This window comes from Mustela nigripes, chromosome 8 (genome assembly GCF_022355385.1).
Source record: "Mustela nigripes isolate SB6536 chromosome 8, MUSNIG.SB6536, whole genome shotgun sequence".
Taxonomy (NCBI): Eukaryota; Metazoa; Chordata; class Mammalia; order Carnivora; family Mustelidae; genus Mustela; species Mustela nigripes.
In genome coordinates this window covers 32,389,425-32,407,724 of record NC_081564.1, presented here as the reverse complement: position 1 = coordinate 32,407,724, position 18,300 = coordinate 32,389,425, and the positions used below count along the sequence as shown (strand labels likewise).

Below are 18,300 nucleotides of genomic sequence, written 5' to 3'. Positions count from 1 at the left end.
CTCTACCCATCCCCTCCACTCCTGTTCTCTTTCTGATAATAAATAAAATCTTTAAAAGAAAAAAAAAAGTAAAAGGAGCCTCTCTCTACCTCTCTCTCTCTCTCTCTCTCTTTTTTTTTTTCTTGATGAGTCTGGCTTAAGGTCGATCAATTTTACTTATCTTTTCAAAGAACCAGCTTAGTTTCATTGCTCTTTTCTGTTGTTTGGTGTTTTTTTGTTTGTTTGTTTGTTTTTGTTTTTTCAGTCCCTATTTCACTTATTCCCTCTTTGAGCTTTATTATTTCCTTCCTTCTACTAACTTTGTGCTTTGTTTGTTCTTCTTTTTCTAGATCTTTTAGTTATAACTTAGATTTTTTGAGATTCTTCTTGTTTCCTCAGATCTGTAATCGTTGTAAACTTCCCTCCTAGAAGTGCTTCTGTTATATCCAAAGAATCTGAACTGTTGGGCCTCTATTTTAATGTGTCTCAAAGTAGCTTTTGATTTTCCCCTTCAGTTTCTTCATTGACTGACCACCGGTTGGGTAGCATTTAGTAGCATAATGTTTAATTCCACATGTTTGTGTTTTTTCTGTGATGTTTTGTTGTTGATATTGCTTGTTTTCATTTTTTTCTTTTGTAACTGATCTCTGGTTTCATACTATGATCAGAAAAGATGCTGGATATGACTTCAATCTTCTTTAACTTATTGAGACTGCTTTTAGGGCTTCCCATGTGATCTGTCCTGGAGAATGGACCACTCACAGTTGAGAAGAATGTTGTATTCTGCTGCTTGGGCAAAGAATGTTCTGTAAACACCTACTGAATCCCTCTGGTCTAATATGTTGTTTAAAGCTGATGTTTCAGATGTGAGGACGATCTGGCTGTGACATCTGTCACCCCATTGATCGCCAGAGTTGATTCAGCTGATCTGGCAGGCTAGGCAGGTGTACCCTTCCTCCTTCCTCTTGCTATGTGTGTCCCTCCCGAAGCTGTGCACTTAGTCAAAAAGGACGACCTTCCTGGATAGAAGAGAGGACCGTTCTTTGGTCAAGGGTATACGAGTAGCTGTGCTCCCCTGCTAGAACCTTCAAACAAGCTCTCAGGTCCATTTGTAGGAGAATGGAGGGTACTCAAGCTTCCAGGACTCCAGACACATCCAAATGAGGTGCTGCATGTGGCAGTCTGTCTTTAAAATTTTTTTAAATAAATAAATAAATAAAATACAACTGATGTTTCCTTATCAATTTTCTGTCTGGATGATCTATCCACTGATATAAATGGGATACTAAAGTCCCTTACTAATATGATATTACTGTTGATGTTTCTGTTTATGTCTGCTGATATTTGCTTGACATATTTAGGCATTCCTATGTTGGATGCATAAATATTTATAAATGCTAGATCCTCTTCGTGGCTTGACCCCTCTCTCATGATGTAATGCCCTTCTTTGTTTCTTGCTATTGTCTTTCTTTTAAAGCCTGTTTTGTCTGACATGAGTATTACTATCCTAACTTTCTTTTCATTCCCATTTGCAAGGAATATCTTTTCCCATCCCTTCACTCTCAGTCTGTGTGTTTCTTCAGATCCGAAATGGGTCTCTTGCAGGCAGCACATTGGGCTTATTTTTTCATCCATTCAATCACACCATGTCCTTTGATTGGAGCACTTAGTTCATTTACATTTAAAGCAATGGATAGATATGTACTTGTTGCCATTTTGTTGATCATTTTCTGGTAGTTTTTGTAGTTCTCTATTCCTTTCTTCTTTTCCTGTACTCTTCCCTTGTGATATGGTGACTTTCTTTGGTGTTACATCTGTATTCCTTTCTGTATTCTTTGTGTATCTATTGCAGGCATTTGGTCTGTGGTTCCCGTGAGGTTCATATGTAAAATCCTATGTGTATAGAGTCTATTTTAAGTTAAAGCCCATATATGAAACTCAAGCTAACATCATACTCAATGGTGAGAAGGTGAAAGCTTTTCCTCTAAGACTGAGAACAAGACAAAGATGTCCACTCTTGCCACTTTATCCAGCAGAGTATTGGATGTCCTAGCCACATCAATCAGACAAGAAGAAGAAATAAAAGACATCGAAATTGAAAATAGTAAAACTGTCACTATTTGAATTCAGTAAAGTTACAGGATTCAAAATTAATATAGAAATCTGTTCCATTTCTATGCACAAGTAATAAGTTACCAGAAAAAAGAAACTTTAAAAACAATCTCATTTACAATTGCATCAAGAAGAATAAAATACACAGGAATAAATTAAAGCAAGGAGATGAAACACCTGTTCTCTGAAAACTCTAAGACCCTGATGAAAGAAATTGAAGATAAATGGAAAGACGTTCATGGACTGGAAGAACCACTATTGTTAAAACGTCCATATTATCCAAAGAAATCTACAGATTTACTGCCATCCCTAATCAAAATGTGAATTTTTCACAAAACTGTAAAAAATAATCCAAAAATTTAGTATGGAACCAAAACCAATCTCTGAATAGCCAAAGCAATCTTGAGAAAGAAGAACAAAGGTGGATACCATGCTCCCTGACTTTAAACTATACTACAAAGCTATGGTAATCAAAACTGTGTGGTACTGGCATAAAAACAGACACACACATCAGTATAGAAAGCCCAGAAATAAGCCCGCACTTACACAGCCAATCTTCAACAAAGGAGGCAAGAATATACACTGGGGAAAAGACTCCGCAATAAATGGTGTTGGGAAAATTGAATAGCTCCATGCAAAAGAATGAAACTGGACTACTTTCTACACCAGACACATGCCAAAAAATCTGAAATGGATTAAAGGTTTAAATATAAGACCAGAAGTACAAAACTTCTAGGGGAATAAAAAAAAACATAGGCAATAAAACTTCTAGGAAAAAAAATAGGAAATTAAAAAAAACAAAACAACAACAACAAAAAATCCCTCCTGGACATCAGTCTTAACAATAATTTTTTGGATTGGTCTCCTTAGTCAAGGCCAACAAAAGCTAAACTAAATAAATGGGACTACATAAAACTAAAAATCTTCTACGTAGCAAAGGAAACCATCAACAAAACAAAAAGGCAACTACAACCTACTGACTGTGAAAAGATATTTTCAAATGATATAACCAAGAATAATATTCAAAATATATAAGGGACTAATACAACACAATATAAAAAAAAATCAAACAACCCAATTTAGAAACGGGCAGAGGATCTGAATAGACATCTCTCCAACGAGAACCTGCACATGACTAACAGACCCAGGAAAAGAGGCTCAATATCCTCAATCCTCAGGGAAATGCAAATCAAAACTACAATGAGATACCATTTTTTCTGTGTACATGGAGGAAAGGGAGTCATTGTGCACAGCTGGTGAGAATGTAAATTGATACAGTCGCTGTGTAAAGCAGTACAGAGGTTCCTCAAAAAATTTTAAAAATAGAACTACCATCTGATCCAGAAATTCCACGTCTAAATATTTATCCAAAGAAAATGAAAACACTAATTCAAAAAGAGAAATGCACTGTATTGTCACTGTAGCATTACTTAGTCAAGATTTGGCAGCAAACTCAGCATCCACTGAAAGATGAATGGACTAAGAAAAAAACCGCACACACTAGAGATACATAGTGGAATATTACTCAGCCATAAAAAGCATGAAATCTTGCCATTTGTGCCAACACAGGTGGACCTAAAGGATACTGTGCTAAGTAAAATATGTCAGATGGAGAAATACAAATACTGTATGACTTCACTTATATATGGAATCTAAAACAGAAATGAACAGCAGACTTAGAGAAACAGAACAATCTGGTGGTTGCTGGAGGAAGGTAGGGGATAGACTAGATAGGGGAAGAGGATGTAAAAGTACAAACTTCCAGTTATTGGAAACATAAGTCATGGGGATGCAATGTGGAGCATGGGGAACATAGTTAATGATATGGTAACGATATTGTACAGTGATGGTGGTCAGATGGATGGAGGTGATCAGTTTATAATGTATATAAATGCTGAGTTACTCTGTGTTATACACCTGAAACCAATATAACAGTGATGTCAACTACAATAAAAACTTTAGGAGAGGATCTATGGTTTCTAGAGCTCCTTGTCCACCTATTCAGCACATGTCCCAGAACTAGGTTCCCATGAACATGATCTCCCCATATGTAGGTCTCTAAATATTATACCTAAGACCAGTGTCAAGGACTCCTGAGAATGTAAGGAACTTGCCCAAGACCATGCAGTTAATAAATGGCAGAGCTGGATTCATATCCTAGGGACAGAGAGCCTGTACTATCTACCTTACTATATCCGATTGCTCAGTACAAGTCCCGAAGGCAGTGGGGGGAGGGCACCCATAAATGTTTGTCAAATGAATAAACAAAAGAATGGTAATTTAAGGATGAGGTCAACAAACTGGTATCAGTTCAGGTGAACTGTCTCACTATAATGATAGGACAGCATCTGAACAACAGCCAAAGCCATATTACAGGTCTGATATATCATAGTCAAATAAAGCCAAAACTGCCGCACTTCTGAAAACCTATCCCTAGGCATAAGATATGAGCCAAGAATTACATGTATATTCCCTGAAAGTCCCTGTGTCTGACTGAGCAGGGTTTGCCAAATTTGAAACAACAGAATATTACATCTGTACCATCCCCAAAAGGACCTGTAATAAATTCATTCAAAAAATCCAAGAAACAAGCATCTCATTATTTTTGTTAGCACTCCTCTTGGTGGTGAGCATAGTAAAATACCTAATAATTTACTCAATTAAATATATTCTTGCTTTTTGCTTTATTATGACATAATAAAATATAGTAATATTAAGTCTAATGGTATAAAGACTTAACAGTGTTTTTAACAAAAACCAGATGCAAGCAGTTTTAAATATCTGCTACTATTTCCTCTCTGACGTCTAAACACATTTTGACAAGTTAGCAGACCTCGTTGACTCTTCATGTAGGCAAACTGAACATCATTCTTCTTTTCTTGGGGTGTTGTGAATGATTCGGGCATAGTACATCCTGGGTAAGACCCTCAAAATAAGGTCTTTTGATGATGATGGTTATTTCAAACACACACACACACACACACACACACACACACACACACACTGACTTCTTATGGTTAGTACAATACAATTTCCTCCTAAACTAAGATGCTTGTTCAGAGCTGGATAGAAAAAAGGATTTTTTTTTCTCCCCTATCATCTTAGAATAACTTGAGCGATTATTTACAAAAGTTAACTCAGCCCACTAAAAACTTCACTTGCTCACCATTGTCACCAAGGCATAGTGAAGCCTCCCCTTTACTACCCTCTCTAACTGTGTCCCCCTGCGAAATGTTGAAAAAGATCCCAATGACCAGAAAAAAATACGTTCTTAGTAAGTTGTGTGTGTAAATGCAAGGAATTATACCAGGCAAATTGGTACCTTGCTCAAAATAACAAAGCAAAGTGATTTTAGGAAAAAATATATCTATTTCAGGAGCTCACTCCTTTTATCACAGGGAAGAAAAATGTCTCCTCCACAAAACCATAAATTGAAAAATATTGGAGGGCAAAGCCAGAAATGGTTAGCAATGTGCATTTCCATTATTCCTCTGGCAATCTGACTGACCTGGACACAGAAATGGGCCCACTACCTGCGCCTCACCTATTCCAGGAGGAGTTAACCATCATAACTGAAGGACAAAATTTAAGAAAGATCCTCGCAGACACCCAAGGTCCTTCCCTTTCTCTCACCACTGGGAGTTTTGTTCTGATCTCTCACGGAGTTGCCCAATCTTGGCGAACATTTGGAAAGAAGGCCCTCAGAAGGAGAGATAGGAAGATAACTTTGTCATTAGAAATAATTACATACCTTAGACAACAATCTTCTCTATTTGCCTTAGTGTGTGTGTGTGCTTGTGCTTGTGTGTGTGTGTAATGTAAACATATCACGTGTGAATTGAGGAAATGATGAGGCTTCTAAGCTATTCTTACAATGGGTCAACAGTAAATATTGCCCAGAGAGTGCTGTTGTCTTATAACTTGGAGAATGCCTACTCAAGTAGCCCCCAATAAGTAAATGACTGTACTTATCGAATAGTGCTAGTACAATAAGATGCTTTTATCTGCCAGCCTGTAAAAGAACACATTAGCAAAGGTAACTTACTGGCAGGACCAAGCAAGCAGACGGAAGCAATTTCTAGCAAATAGCAAATTTCACGCTACTGCTAGATGTATGCCTCTAATATTAGAACTATTATTTATCAAAAGTATATGAAAAGATGTAAGATTTCCTGTTGGAACCAACTGAAAAAGGCTCTGGACGCTGAACATTTACAGAGTCAAAACCTAAGGATTTACGGTCAGGTTCATGAAAGGAGGCAGTCTATCTCAGCTTAAGGGGAAGGACTCCTGCGGACACATGGAAGGATTTGGTGAAGTGAGATGGCAAAGGACAACAGGCACCTGGACTGGCCAAAATATGACTAAGTCTCACTAATGTGGCTTGCCCACATGCCTTAATAAAGAGGAGATCGTCATAATACCAGTACCTTAGTATATGGCATTCCTAGTTTGGTAAATGGATTTATTATCTAGTTCACAATATATGTGCGTTTTTTCTCCATAGAAAAAAGGAACCACTTTCCTACAGAATGGAGGTTCTGCCTTTTCAATAAATCATTGTTACATCTTTTAATTAAATTACTATATAGGGAATGCTTGGAACTGTACCTGTGACATAAAAGTTGGTTACTTTTACTATTACTAACACTTTCAGTTCAGACACATCTCTAGATATTACATCTGATTCTCTGGTCTGGCTCAAGAAGACACTACTTAACTATCAGAGTCAAGTTTCCAGAGCAAATCTAGTAATCACTGCTTCCTTCAGGTTTCTTCTCATCTGGGTATCTCATTTCATAATGACCTCCTAGAGGTAATATATCTTTACATCTACATGTATCCATCACAGAAAGATGGTCCATGTGTATTTGTCATCTGGGGGTATCAGCAGTGGTATTCTCACTCAAAGAAACTTTAAACCTCATTTATAATGAGGCATGACCTTCAGATACTTTGTTTATACTAAATACTCTGGGTTTTATCCTTTTTTATTTTTCCTAAAATTGACATGACTAATTTCATCATCAGTTTCCCCCTCCCCCCCGCATTGGACTTGACATCCAATGTTGTACATATCAGACCTACCTTAAGAGGACAACGGTTTGTTATCGTTGAGCCTACTCAAGGCAAACTCTTTATACAACTGCAAAGAAGTAGTGTGAGATTGGTTTAGAGAAATGACAGCATCACTGAGTAAGTATATGGTTTACAAAGACGATCTCTTTGCAAGAGGTTATCTCATTCGATGAGATATGATATCTGTGTGTTTGGGAGGCTACTCTAGTGAAGAATGCTGTTTTCTTCTCCTTTTTATCCTCCATAAATCCAAACACAATGCTATATAAAGGGTGGTCTTCCAATGAATAGTTGTTGAAAGAAATAACAAGTCACAGTTAATAAGATATATTTTGTAAATAATATAACATGTATGTCATCAATCTGCTCTAATGAAAATTCAAATATCTCCTTTAAATATACTCCAACTGTTTCTCCAGACCAATGTACACAGAGCCTGGTAATCTATCAGCCAACAAGTACTTATTAAGTGACTAGGTTTCCCTTGTCTCTTGCAGATCTCCAGAGGACCTTGTTCTGTCCTGGGCATGAGTCAGAACAACAGAGTAGCTAGGAGGGCACAGCCCCCCACAAGACACCTGTGTGTCCTAGTCCCCCACAGGACACCTGTGTGGCCTGATTCTCAACCCACCTGGGATTCAGTCTCTGTCTGTAAGGATTTTTGATAATAGTTTTTAATAATAGTAGCAGCCCCCTCCAAAGGTCATTGCAAGGATTAAATTAGTTCATGCATCCGGATAATAATATGCACTTAATAGAGTTATTGGCTCTCTATTAACACGTTGCTTGACTTAAATGTTACTTAGCAAGGAAGCCTCTTTAAATAAATATTTAGAGAGCACTAGGAAAAGTCCTGAGATAAATATTGGTGATGGTTATACACATGAGATTGAGATTTCTAAATCTTGCTCACTCTGATGTTCAAAGTAATGATGTTGTTCTTCATAATAATAATATTATTATTAGCCAATTTATACCAAGCATTTACCATGCTCTTCTTCCGTATCTCCTATGTTTTATTACTTAGAGTCCAAACAAAATACAACTCTTCCACCATATTGGCTGATGTGATCTACTCAATATGCCATAAGATATAGGAAACCTGTGTCTGGTTAAAGAACTTAACAGCTCCTCAACTTTGAATATTTGGGCTACCTGCAGCTAATTATTTACGAGTTCCTCTTTAATGAAGTGCAGTCTCAATCTGAATGCAAAGCACACCATTAGGTAAAGAGCAGAAAACGATTTATTTCCCTTCCTCCAGTATTATATACTTAAATAAAATGCCTATAATTTTAAGTAAGAGCATAAAACACCTCAATTTATTAAATTTCTTATGATCCTCTGATCCCAATAAAATTTAGTATAGCAAAGTCCCATGGCCCATTCTACCCTAAGCTTTTGTCTCTGAAGGACAGTTATACATAATAAACTGTTCTATGATGTTTGCTACTATGGATACTGAGGTAAGCATAGGACTATAGTTGTTTTATAAATGTTTCTAAATTGAGGGACTCTGAGAATAAGTTCATTCATTCATTCATTCATCCCATAAATATTTACTGACTGCCTGTTACACACCAGACATTGTTTCCGTGTCCTGGAAATACAGCAGTAAACAAAACAGCACAATCTTTCCCATCTTGAAGTTTACGTATTAGAAGAGAAGGAAACTCAATAAATAAATGTATTAAAGTGGGGCTCTGGCTCAGTTTCAGATTCAACCCTAAAAAGCTGGGATACCAGGCTTCCCTCATTTTCCCACGAATCCCACGGCAAATTGGGGTTCCCTGCCCCATGGAAGATATGAAAGAGAATGTTGGAGAAGCGGAGAGAATTGAATATTGTAGAAAGATTTTCCAAGTCTGGTGAGAGTGGCTTCTAAGAGATGCCTTGTGAGCTCAGGGACAAGCTTCCCCAAAATATGACTTGCCTGGGAAATTCAAAGGGCAAGAAGAGAGGTGAAGGTCCTTTGAGGGAACTAATTGCACACTGACCCATGGCAGATCAAAGGTCCCTGCTCTCCATGGGATGGTATGCACACCATGTGTATGTGTGCATGCATATGCATGTGCGTGTGTATGTGTGTGCATGTGTGCATGTGTGAGTCCCTTCAACCACTAATTTCCAGTGAAAGATTCCACTGTGCGCTGTTACAGACAAGGCCTTCTGGGGGCTGGGGAATGGGTGCCTCAGTCCTCAGAGGAGATTCCAAATTTCGACCTCATCTTCCTGCACATCATGGCTTAAAAGAGTTTCTGACAGGGGTAAGTGCCTCCAGGACATGTCCACCCAGGTGGAGTTGCGGGGGGCAGGGGGCCGATCACTGTTAAGTAACTAGGAACGTTTTGCCTGGTGAAAAACAGCATTAAGGGAAAGAGGATCTCCTCCACCACCACCCCTCACATTTGAAAAGCTATAGGTATAGCTTACTGACACTGAACATGAAAGGGTCTCATTTGATTCACATGACTAATAGGAAAAGTGCCAGTCATGGCCCGTCTGCACAGATCGGCTCCCTCACTGCCTCCTATGGTTCTAAAAATGCACAGGTGATTCTTGTTTCAGAGTTCTGCTCCTGACCCCTCTCTGTTCTTCCCCCCATTCCTCCCTGCTCTGCTGAGACCTAGGTCCCCCAACCTTCCTCTTGACTTCTTGGCTCTTCCGTCATCTTTGGTAACCCACCCCCTCCACCACAGTTCCTCTCAAAGTACCTAGAATGGCTTGTGGTTTCTGGTTGGGTCCCGACTGATACAATCCTCCTAAGATAATTACACCTCTGAAGATCTTTAACAGAAAAATGAGAATTCTAAAATCCTCGATTGATGAAAGACCCACAAAATGATGTCGTCGAAGCCAATCCCATCACAATATGACTATAATCTAATTATGTTATCTTCTAATGACTATAACCCTCCAGCCTCTGTTAATTCCTGCTTTCTTGCTCTGGGTTGGGTACGACAGCTTGGGTATCCCTATGCAGTCAGCTTCGGTATCCTTATGCAGTCAGCTTCGGTATCCTTATGCAGTCAGGCGGACTTCAGGTCTACCCAAGAAAGAACCGCCTAAAACCTCCAGAGGAGACAGGTAGCTGCCCCGCCCATCTGTGATTGGGAAGAGACAGCAGGCACATGGTGGAAATCTACTCCTGGTCGCCGAAACAGGTTCGGTGACTCTTGCCCCAGTGGTTCCAATGAGGGCCACGAGTAAGTGGCCAAGCCACCATGCTTACTCTGATTCTTTTTTTCACTTGATACCATTTCAACATATGACGGCTGACTGCCCCCGATCGTCCCTCCTCTAGGAAGCAGTCATCTCCAGCCTTGTGACAAATCTCTGCTAAGTCACAGGCATGGGGGGCATGCCCATTGCACTCTGATGTTCTGGGAGCTGCGGAGGCCAACGCCATCAAAATAAGTAGACATCCTTGTCCCAAATCACAGTGGAGACACTGGGGTTTACATTCAGAACTATCCCAGGAACAAAGCCACAGGAATACCCTCCACGCTACAACTGGGAAATTCTCCCTCCACATGCTGGGCCCTCTATGGAGACACTTACAGGAAAAAAGAATCCCACAAAAGAAAAATAAATCCAACAGACCAAAGGCAGGGCAGAGGGGCACGGAGTAATTTTTACACGTCTGCACTACACTTCCAATACGGTGTGTGTGTGGTGGGGGGGGGGGGGCAGATTCCAATGTCATTTTGTAGTCCTGGTAATGGCAATGCACGCAGATGCCTTTGGCTCCAGAGGCAGTCCAAATTTACTTGTGGCTTCAGGCAGACTGTCTTCGAGCAGATGGTGTGGAGGTTGCTAACGGTTCTTTCAGTCTGACAATATACTTTCTTACCAATTCATGAGAAATGTGTGTGAACATGAACTTGAAGTTCCGAGTATGTGTGTGAGCCCACATCTTCCAGAAAAGCCACATGGCGGTCACTCTTCCAGACCTATCACTGCCTGCATCCAAGCCCTGTCACCTTCGATGTCCCAGACTGTACATCTCCAGAAGTCCCCAGCATGAGATATCTTAAAACACAGATTTACCAATGCCTGGACTGCAAGTTCTACATGTTCAAAAAAAAAATGTGTGGGCGCCTGGGTGGCTCAGTTGGTTGAGCAACTGCCTTCAGCTCGGGTCATGATCCTGGAGTCCCAGGATCAAGACCCACAGTCTGCTTCTCCTGCTGACCTCTCTACTCTCATGCTCTCTCTCTAAAATAAATAAATAAAATCTTAAAAAAAAAAAATGTGTGGGACACCGTGTCCTAGAGACCGCCTGCATTTCCATAAACAAACAAATAAATAAATGAGGTTCTGTTGACTCTCAGTCACACTGCTTGGCACTGAAATGCAGGAAAGAGGAATGTAATGGCAACACCGCTTCCATAATCCTAACTGGAAAGATGCCTGTGGGTTTCCCTTTTGAGCCCTGGGCTTCCCTCTCCAGCACCAGGAGCAGCACCAACAGAGGCGTGTGGGGGGTCATTGTGCTTTGTTTGTGCACTGACCTAGTCACATTTTGTTAACTCAGGATATTGCTTTACACAGAGAAGAGCTGCTGTTTGCTTTTGATTTTATGTTTCACTCTGAGCTTCCTGACATCAGTCCCCAGTGCACCTAGCTATAAACAATGGGCCGACTAACCCATACTTTGGATATAGTCTTACACCAACTCCTACAGGGACGGAAGCACCCCAATGGAAAGCAGGGTTGGTGAGCCGGGAAGAAGGTAAAGCCCGGTGCCGTCCCCTAAGTCTGAAGGGGAAAATCCCATTATCTGATTTCCAGATAAAATAATAAGGAGACGCCTTGATATAAAAGCAAGAGGTAATTTAATTGAATCTCCTTTTTAAAGCACTTTCTCCTGAATGTGTATGATACCTTCTTTTTTTTGAAACATGAGCTCCAAGCCATGAAATACAGCTTGCCTGTATGTTAATCATCTTGGCTCCGAAGCCCAAAAGTAGTCTGTTTCAATGTCTTTACTAATATCGAACTGTCCAAATGAGGCTAGACTGTGTGTGGTCCCATGAACAGAGATGTTGGGGTCTGACAAGGATTTGTATACACTCACTTTTTTCCAGATCCTCTTTACTTTTTGCATTAAGTATTTAAGTGACTTGGAAGAGCTGTCACTTAGGTTCTTCCTCAGGCAGGAAAGTCATCATAGCATGTATGTTCTAATTATTCAGATGTGGAAACATAATATGCGTTTAAATGCAATAGTTAAGAGGAAGGTGGGAAAGACAGAGCCGTTCTTTGCTGTTCTGGGTACACCAAGTCTTCACTTCTTTTCCTGAAGAGTCACCAGCATGAGTTGAGGACAACCAATGGCCTTTCCCATGCCACGTGGTCGGTGGGGTTAAAAACAACTTCCTTTCCCCCCCCCCCCAGATTAGTATACATACGGTAAGCCATCACAGACTCCTAAGACATGGGGCACAGTCCTTGTTTCTCATGGCATTGTTTGGAAAACTAAACTACTAAGTTGATCGGGTATGGTTTAATGTTTATACTTGTGGAAGGACTTCAAATATATAAATTCACAAGCCAGACCATGCTTCCTAATGAGAGCCTTAGAAGAAACAGTCACATTCTTTTCTGTGCCTGCAGATTCTTGCAGAGCAATGGGAGATGGATCTAAAATTTTGCAGTGACATGCTTGAGAAACTATCCCTTGGACTCTGGTTACTCTCTTTTAGTACTCATTGGAGGCATATGTGAGAGATCTCAGCTGATGTATAAACAAGTCATGATGGGACGTGGTCTTACCCAGCTCTCCTGCTTCGTGGCTTGGAAATGTAAGACGATGCTCTGTCTCCTTTCCATCTCTGCCACATTTTCCCCAACAACCCAGTATGCAAAGCGTGTGCCAAAGTTGCTCTACCCTCTGCCTTATTTTATTGAAAATGCATTGAGTTCATTTCAACTAGCCAAAATGTTCCAGATACATCACAGATCTGCCAGTAAAAACCTCTCGGGAACTCATATGGGAGGACAGCTGTATAAGGGACAAAAACATGTCACCAGCAAGCTCCACCCTACTCAACTTGTAGCCGCCCAAATGCCTCCTGCCTGCTTCTGGCTGGACCAGCATGATACACAGACCGCATCTCTCCCATCAAATAAAGATGGACCGAACAGCCCAGCAAAATCCATTCAGAGCACAGTAGGGATCATCAGATTACCATTATGCGGTCATCCATTAGAGGGCACCATCCCATGGTGGGGATCATTGCATTTCCATCTCTTACCTTGCATCGTTGCTTTTGTTGGTTCTGAGAACAAAGGGATGAGCAAGAGGTAGATGAGGTAGACAAAGGAGAGCCCATTGTACCGGAATGCACACGCTGCAGTTGAGAAGAGAGAAGAGAGGGAGAACGTCATTAATAATGGCAGGCTGCTGGGCCCAGGGTGCAGAGACCTTTGTGGGTCACTGCATCAGGGACCGCTGGATCCAATGGCAACCCAAGTCGGTATGTCAATTAGGAACTAAAAACTGAGCGTTTATTCTGTGTTTATCACTATGTTGAACATCATGAGAAATGCAGAATTAGAATGCATGGCCCCTGCTCTTAAAATCTAGTCAAGAAGGCAATACCCATAAACTACCTGAATGAAGGTAGTCCTGAAACAAGTCATCAATTGGAGGAAGCTGGAGAAATTAAAATGGCTACAGAAATATAGAGGGCAACAGGACTGGTGAGGGTTTGGGATGTTCAGGTAAGGCTGGCCACAGAAGAGAGGAGACAGAAGAGAAAGAAAATAGAAGAATATTTGTTCAGTGCTCCACGGCAGGGCTTTTCACAATTTATCTCATTTAATCCTCTAAGTTTTCTAAGTTAGAAATGCTCAGGCTCAGAAAGACTCATAATCATTCACCTGAATCTCCCAACTAGGATTTGACCAAGTTAAAATTAACCTTAGGTCTGCCAGACTCCCGACCCCACGCTCCTTCTTCTGCATCGCTTGTCCTAGAGCTAGAACTCCAGAGATTTGCTTCAAGGGGGTGCCTTCCCTCTCCAGATTCCCGTTTCCCCATCTGTGAAGCAGACCTGATATCTGTTTCTAACTCATAGACTCATTCCGAGGAATAAATAGAATGATATATAATAATACTGTGGCTCAGCATCTCATGCACGGGAAACCCTCAAAAACACCAGCCTTTACCATAAACATCCTCATTATTATCCAGGGAGAAGAACGCATGCAGTGTTCCATGCAGAAAGAAAATGAGCACATTATAGCAATAAAAAATAAATTTATTGGATGACTAAAGAAAAACTAAAGAGGAGAAGGACTGAGAATGAGTCTGCAGGATGAGGAAATTGGTTCAGTGATGATGAAGGTGGAAAATGTTGGAAGGAACCTTGGTAGGAGAAAAAATGGAGGGCAAGAGACATGGTACCCAGACAGGGAGACCAGATCAAGAAGTTGCTAGCTCGAGAGGGGATTAGAAGCCAGGCCCCAGCCCTTGCTTCTGGTGGCTTACTCCCAAAGCCAGCAATCAGAGACACAGTAGAGGAAAGTGAGGTCTAGTGTGCTAGGGAAGGAGGGAAGCCACAAATGGTGTTTTTTCATTCCAAAGGAATCATGCACATATTTGTAGCTTTTTTACCATCATGGGTATTCCTAACCTCCTTCATGAAAGATCCAAGGCGGGAAGAAACTTTCACACTATTCACAGGGCTGATAGGAATATACATAAATGAGACAATGTACAAAAATGAAAACATATGTTTGAATTGTCTTTGTAGATTTTTTTTCCTTCGGCTTCTTATTTCTCACCCATAGTGGACGCTCCTTAAAAACCAATTCAAATATATCTGGGGATTCATTTAGTCGACAAATATTTATTGAGCATGTCCTACATGCTGGGACCCACAGAGGTTCTTTTCTATCTCTGGGAACTTATATTTTGGGGGGAAATGTATGGTAAACAGCAAACACGATAAAAAGTCAATCACAAGGAACGCTGGAAGACAAGCACTACGTGAACAGGAAGCCAGCAGGGAAAGGGGGAGCAGGGGGTCCTGGGGGAAGAAGGACTGGCTGCAGCATTCAGGAGAAGCACTGAAGGTAGACCATTGTTGGGAGAAAGTGAGATGTGGGCCAACGGGTGAGGTGGGTGAGCCTGCAGACAGAGCCTCCGTGGGTGCCAGAGGGGTCTTGGAGCTGAAGAAGGCCTCACCTATGTGACTTGCCCCAGAGAGCCCCACAGAGAGCCCAAGGTGCCAGGAGAGTCCCGGATGAGGACAGATCATGTGGACTTGCAAGAGATCCGAAGGCGATGGCGGTCACTTTGAGGTGTCAACTGAGTGCCGGCTGTCACCCTCAGTTCAAGTCTGCAAGCCCGGTTCCTGCCCCCACCTGCAGCTCCACGCCCTAATGCACCAATGCATACCCCGCGTTCTGCACTGCTGCCCAACTGAACTGCCAGCACCTTCCCCATGTTTTGCTGCTTCCTGCCTCTAGGTCATGCCAGCACTCCTCCCTCTGACTGCAACACCTTCCCATCCTTCCTCCACCAGGCATATCGATACAGGGCTCCCAAGTTTCCTTTTCTGGGTCACGGTCCATGTCCACAACCTCCCCAAACAGATGCATTTCACTCCCCGGTGCCTTTTCCAGAACACTTGTCATTCAGTGTCACAGGCTTTGGTTAGATGCCCATGAGCATCTCTGCTAGCGCCACGGCCCAGGGCAGGAGGTACTTGTGTCCAGGTAAGGAAGGAAGAGTGAATAAATGAATGAAATGGAATGAGAAAGGCATGAGGGGCATGTGGGAAGGAAATCAGGGCATGGTCACATAAAAACGTCACAGCTGACATTTCAACAACAATAAACAAAATAAATACCTAATCAAGTGGAACGTTTCTTTCTTTTTAGTCTTAGGCTGTTTCTGCAACATTGAAATTAGTATTACGCAGCAAATTTCTGGGTATTTCTGAGTATTTCTGGGTAAAAACTAAAACAGAACTCTCTTGTATGATCATAGCACTTTAAGGAACATTGTCAGGGACCCATCTGCTGGTAATTTATCTCATTAATAGCTTACAGCAAGGTGCTTGTTCTGTGTCAAGCCCCAATGGGTACACTTCATGTACGTTAACTCATACTATTACTATCCTCCTTTTACACAGACCATTATTACTCCCTTTTGACACATGAAAAAGCAGAAAGCGCAGCTAAGGAACCAGGCGGTGGTCTGAGCCTGGGAGTCTAGGGCCCGACGCTGCACTATTACTAGCAAGCATCACGGCCCCAGCATGAAAACATATCCTCACCTGTCCGTCCTGTCCCAAGTTAATTCTCAGGGGTTCAGTGAGCCAGAGCCTGGCCTCAACAGGATGGCAAAAGCTCTTGTATGGATCTTGCTGTTTCTGTTTTATAACCTCATTCTGTAAGGTTTCACAGTATACATGGTGGAAATGTATTTACGGAGGAAATTCTGCAAGATTAACTTCGGGGCCAGGGAGGAAAGGAGCCTGCTCTTGGTTTCCCACATCGCAGCCTGCAGTTATTATTATTTATAGCAAAGTCTGAAGAGTCTCAGGAGAGAACAAGGACAACCCAGGGTGACAGGCAGCCTCCAAATGGTCTCCAGTAATCGCCACCTCCTGGTGTCACACCAGGATGTCCTCCCCTGCTCTTGAATATGGTCTGGAACTAATGACTCATTTCCGGCAAACAGAAACTGTAGAAGTATCACGATACTGCATGGCAACTTCTATCCTGGGTGTTCCTCTGCCTCTCCCCTTGTTCACTGTCAAGGAAGCCAGCTGCACTGTTGTGAGTTGTCCCAGGGAGAGGTATATGGCAGGGGACTGTAGTCGCTAGCCAGTAGCTAGCCCTCACCAGCGAACAGCCACAAGAGTTCACTTGGAAGCAGCTCCACAGTCAGGAGCCTTACCACCCCCTTGGCGGCAGCCCTGCGGGACAGCCTGTGCCAGAGGTGCCCTGCCACCAGCCCCCCAGGCCACACCTGGCTTCCTAACTCCCAGAAACTCAGTGTGTTGTTTTAAGCTGCTAAGCACTTCAGTAATTTGTCGCAGCAATAGATACCCAAACTTAAAAACAAAACAAAAAACAAGCCACTTGTAAAAGCCCAACTTCATTTATTTTTACCTGAAATTATCCCATTTGACTGATGACAGTAGCCCAACTGCTGAATTCCCTACTTTACTTTTTATGTATAAAATTGCTACCCAAGAGCTCCCCCAAGCTGATGAGGGCTTCGAATGACATTTCTAAGGGAGTTATCCCCATCAAGACAAAAATATGCCTTTGAACTTGTCAATAAAACATATTTGAGCTAGAAAAGCCTTAGAAGGCAAATAGCAATGGTTCCTTTACCAAGCATGATGTTGTCTTTGTTCAGGAGCACATTCCTTATTCTTCCTGAGGAGCTCTCTTACTCTACTGCACAGCGTTCTCAGCTACCCGACACCTCTCACTCTCAGGTCACCTGGACCTCTGCCTTCTGCCTCAAAATTTTGACTATTGACAGTACAGTTTTTTGAAATGCACACCAAGTTGTTCAAAGGAGATGGGCACTTGGGTGGCTCAGTTGGTTAAACAACTGCTTTCAGCTCAGGTCATGATCCTGGAGTGCAGGGATCGAGTCCCGCATCGGGCTCCCAGCTCCACGGGGAGTCTGCTTCTCTCTCTGACCTTCTCCTTGCTCATACTCTCTCTCAGTGTCTCTCTCTCAAATAAATAAAATATTTAAAAAAAAAAAAAAGGAGAAAGATTCTCTGTTCTGGTAAATAACACACTGTTGTTTCCATTATTCCTACCTGGTCTTACCCCCCCCCCCCTTCCACCTCCCAAGTATCATGTGGAAACCTCTCCAAAGGGATGACAACAGTTGACAAGAATTTCCCAAACAAAAGAACTTGCCAAGCCTAGAGAGTTCACAATGACAAAATGAATCAACAAGTTATCAAGTGGAGTGCTTTATAAACATTAATACCATCATCTGAAATGTAAACAATTGACCTCGCCTCATTAACAAACTTCATTTTCTAAAGATAAAAGCTGGTAAGCAGTTTTGGCAAAAACTCTCCAAGAAGGAAATGATTTGACTTTGACAACCTAGTTTACCAAAATAGAAAGCGGAAA

The 18,300-nt window shown here is 41.7% G+C and overlaps 1 protein-coding gene across 4 annotated transcripts in view; it reads right to left on the bottom strand.

Moving 5' to 3' along the window:
- The window catches only part of PIEZO2 (piezo type mechanosensitive ion channel component 2), a 454,403-nt gene that overhangs the window by 352,609 nt on the left and 83,494 nt on the right, over positions 1-18,300 (bottom strand). For all 4 annotated transcript variants that reach the window (XM_059409177.1, XM_059409173.1, XM_059409174.1 and 1 more), the window contains exon 2: positions 13,431-13,526. In XM_059409177.1, coding sequence (XP_059265160.1) covers positions 13,431-13,526 — 96 coding nt within the window. The remainder of the gene's footprint in view (positions 1-13,430; positions 13,527-18,300) is intronic.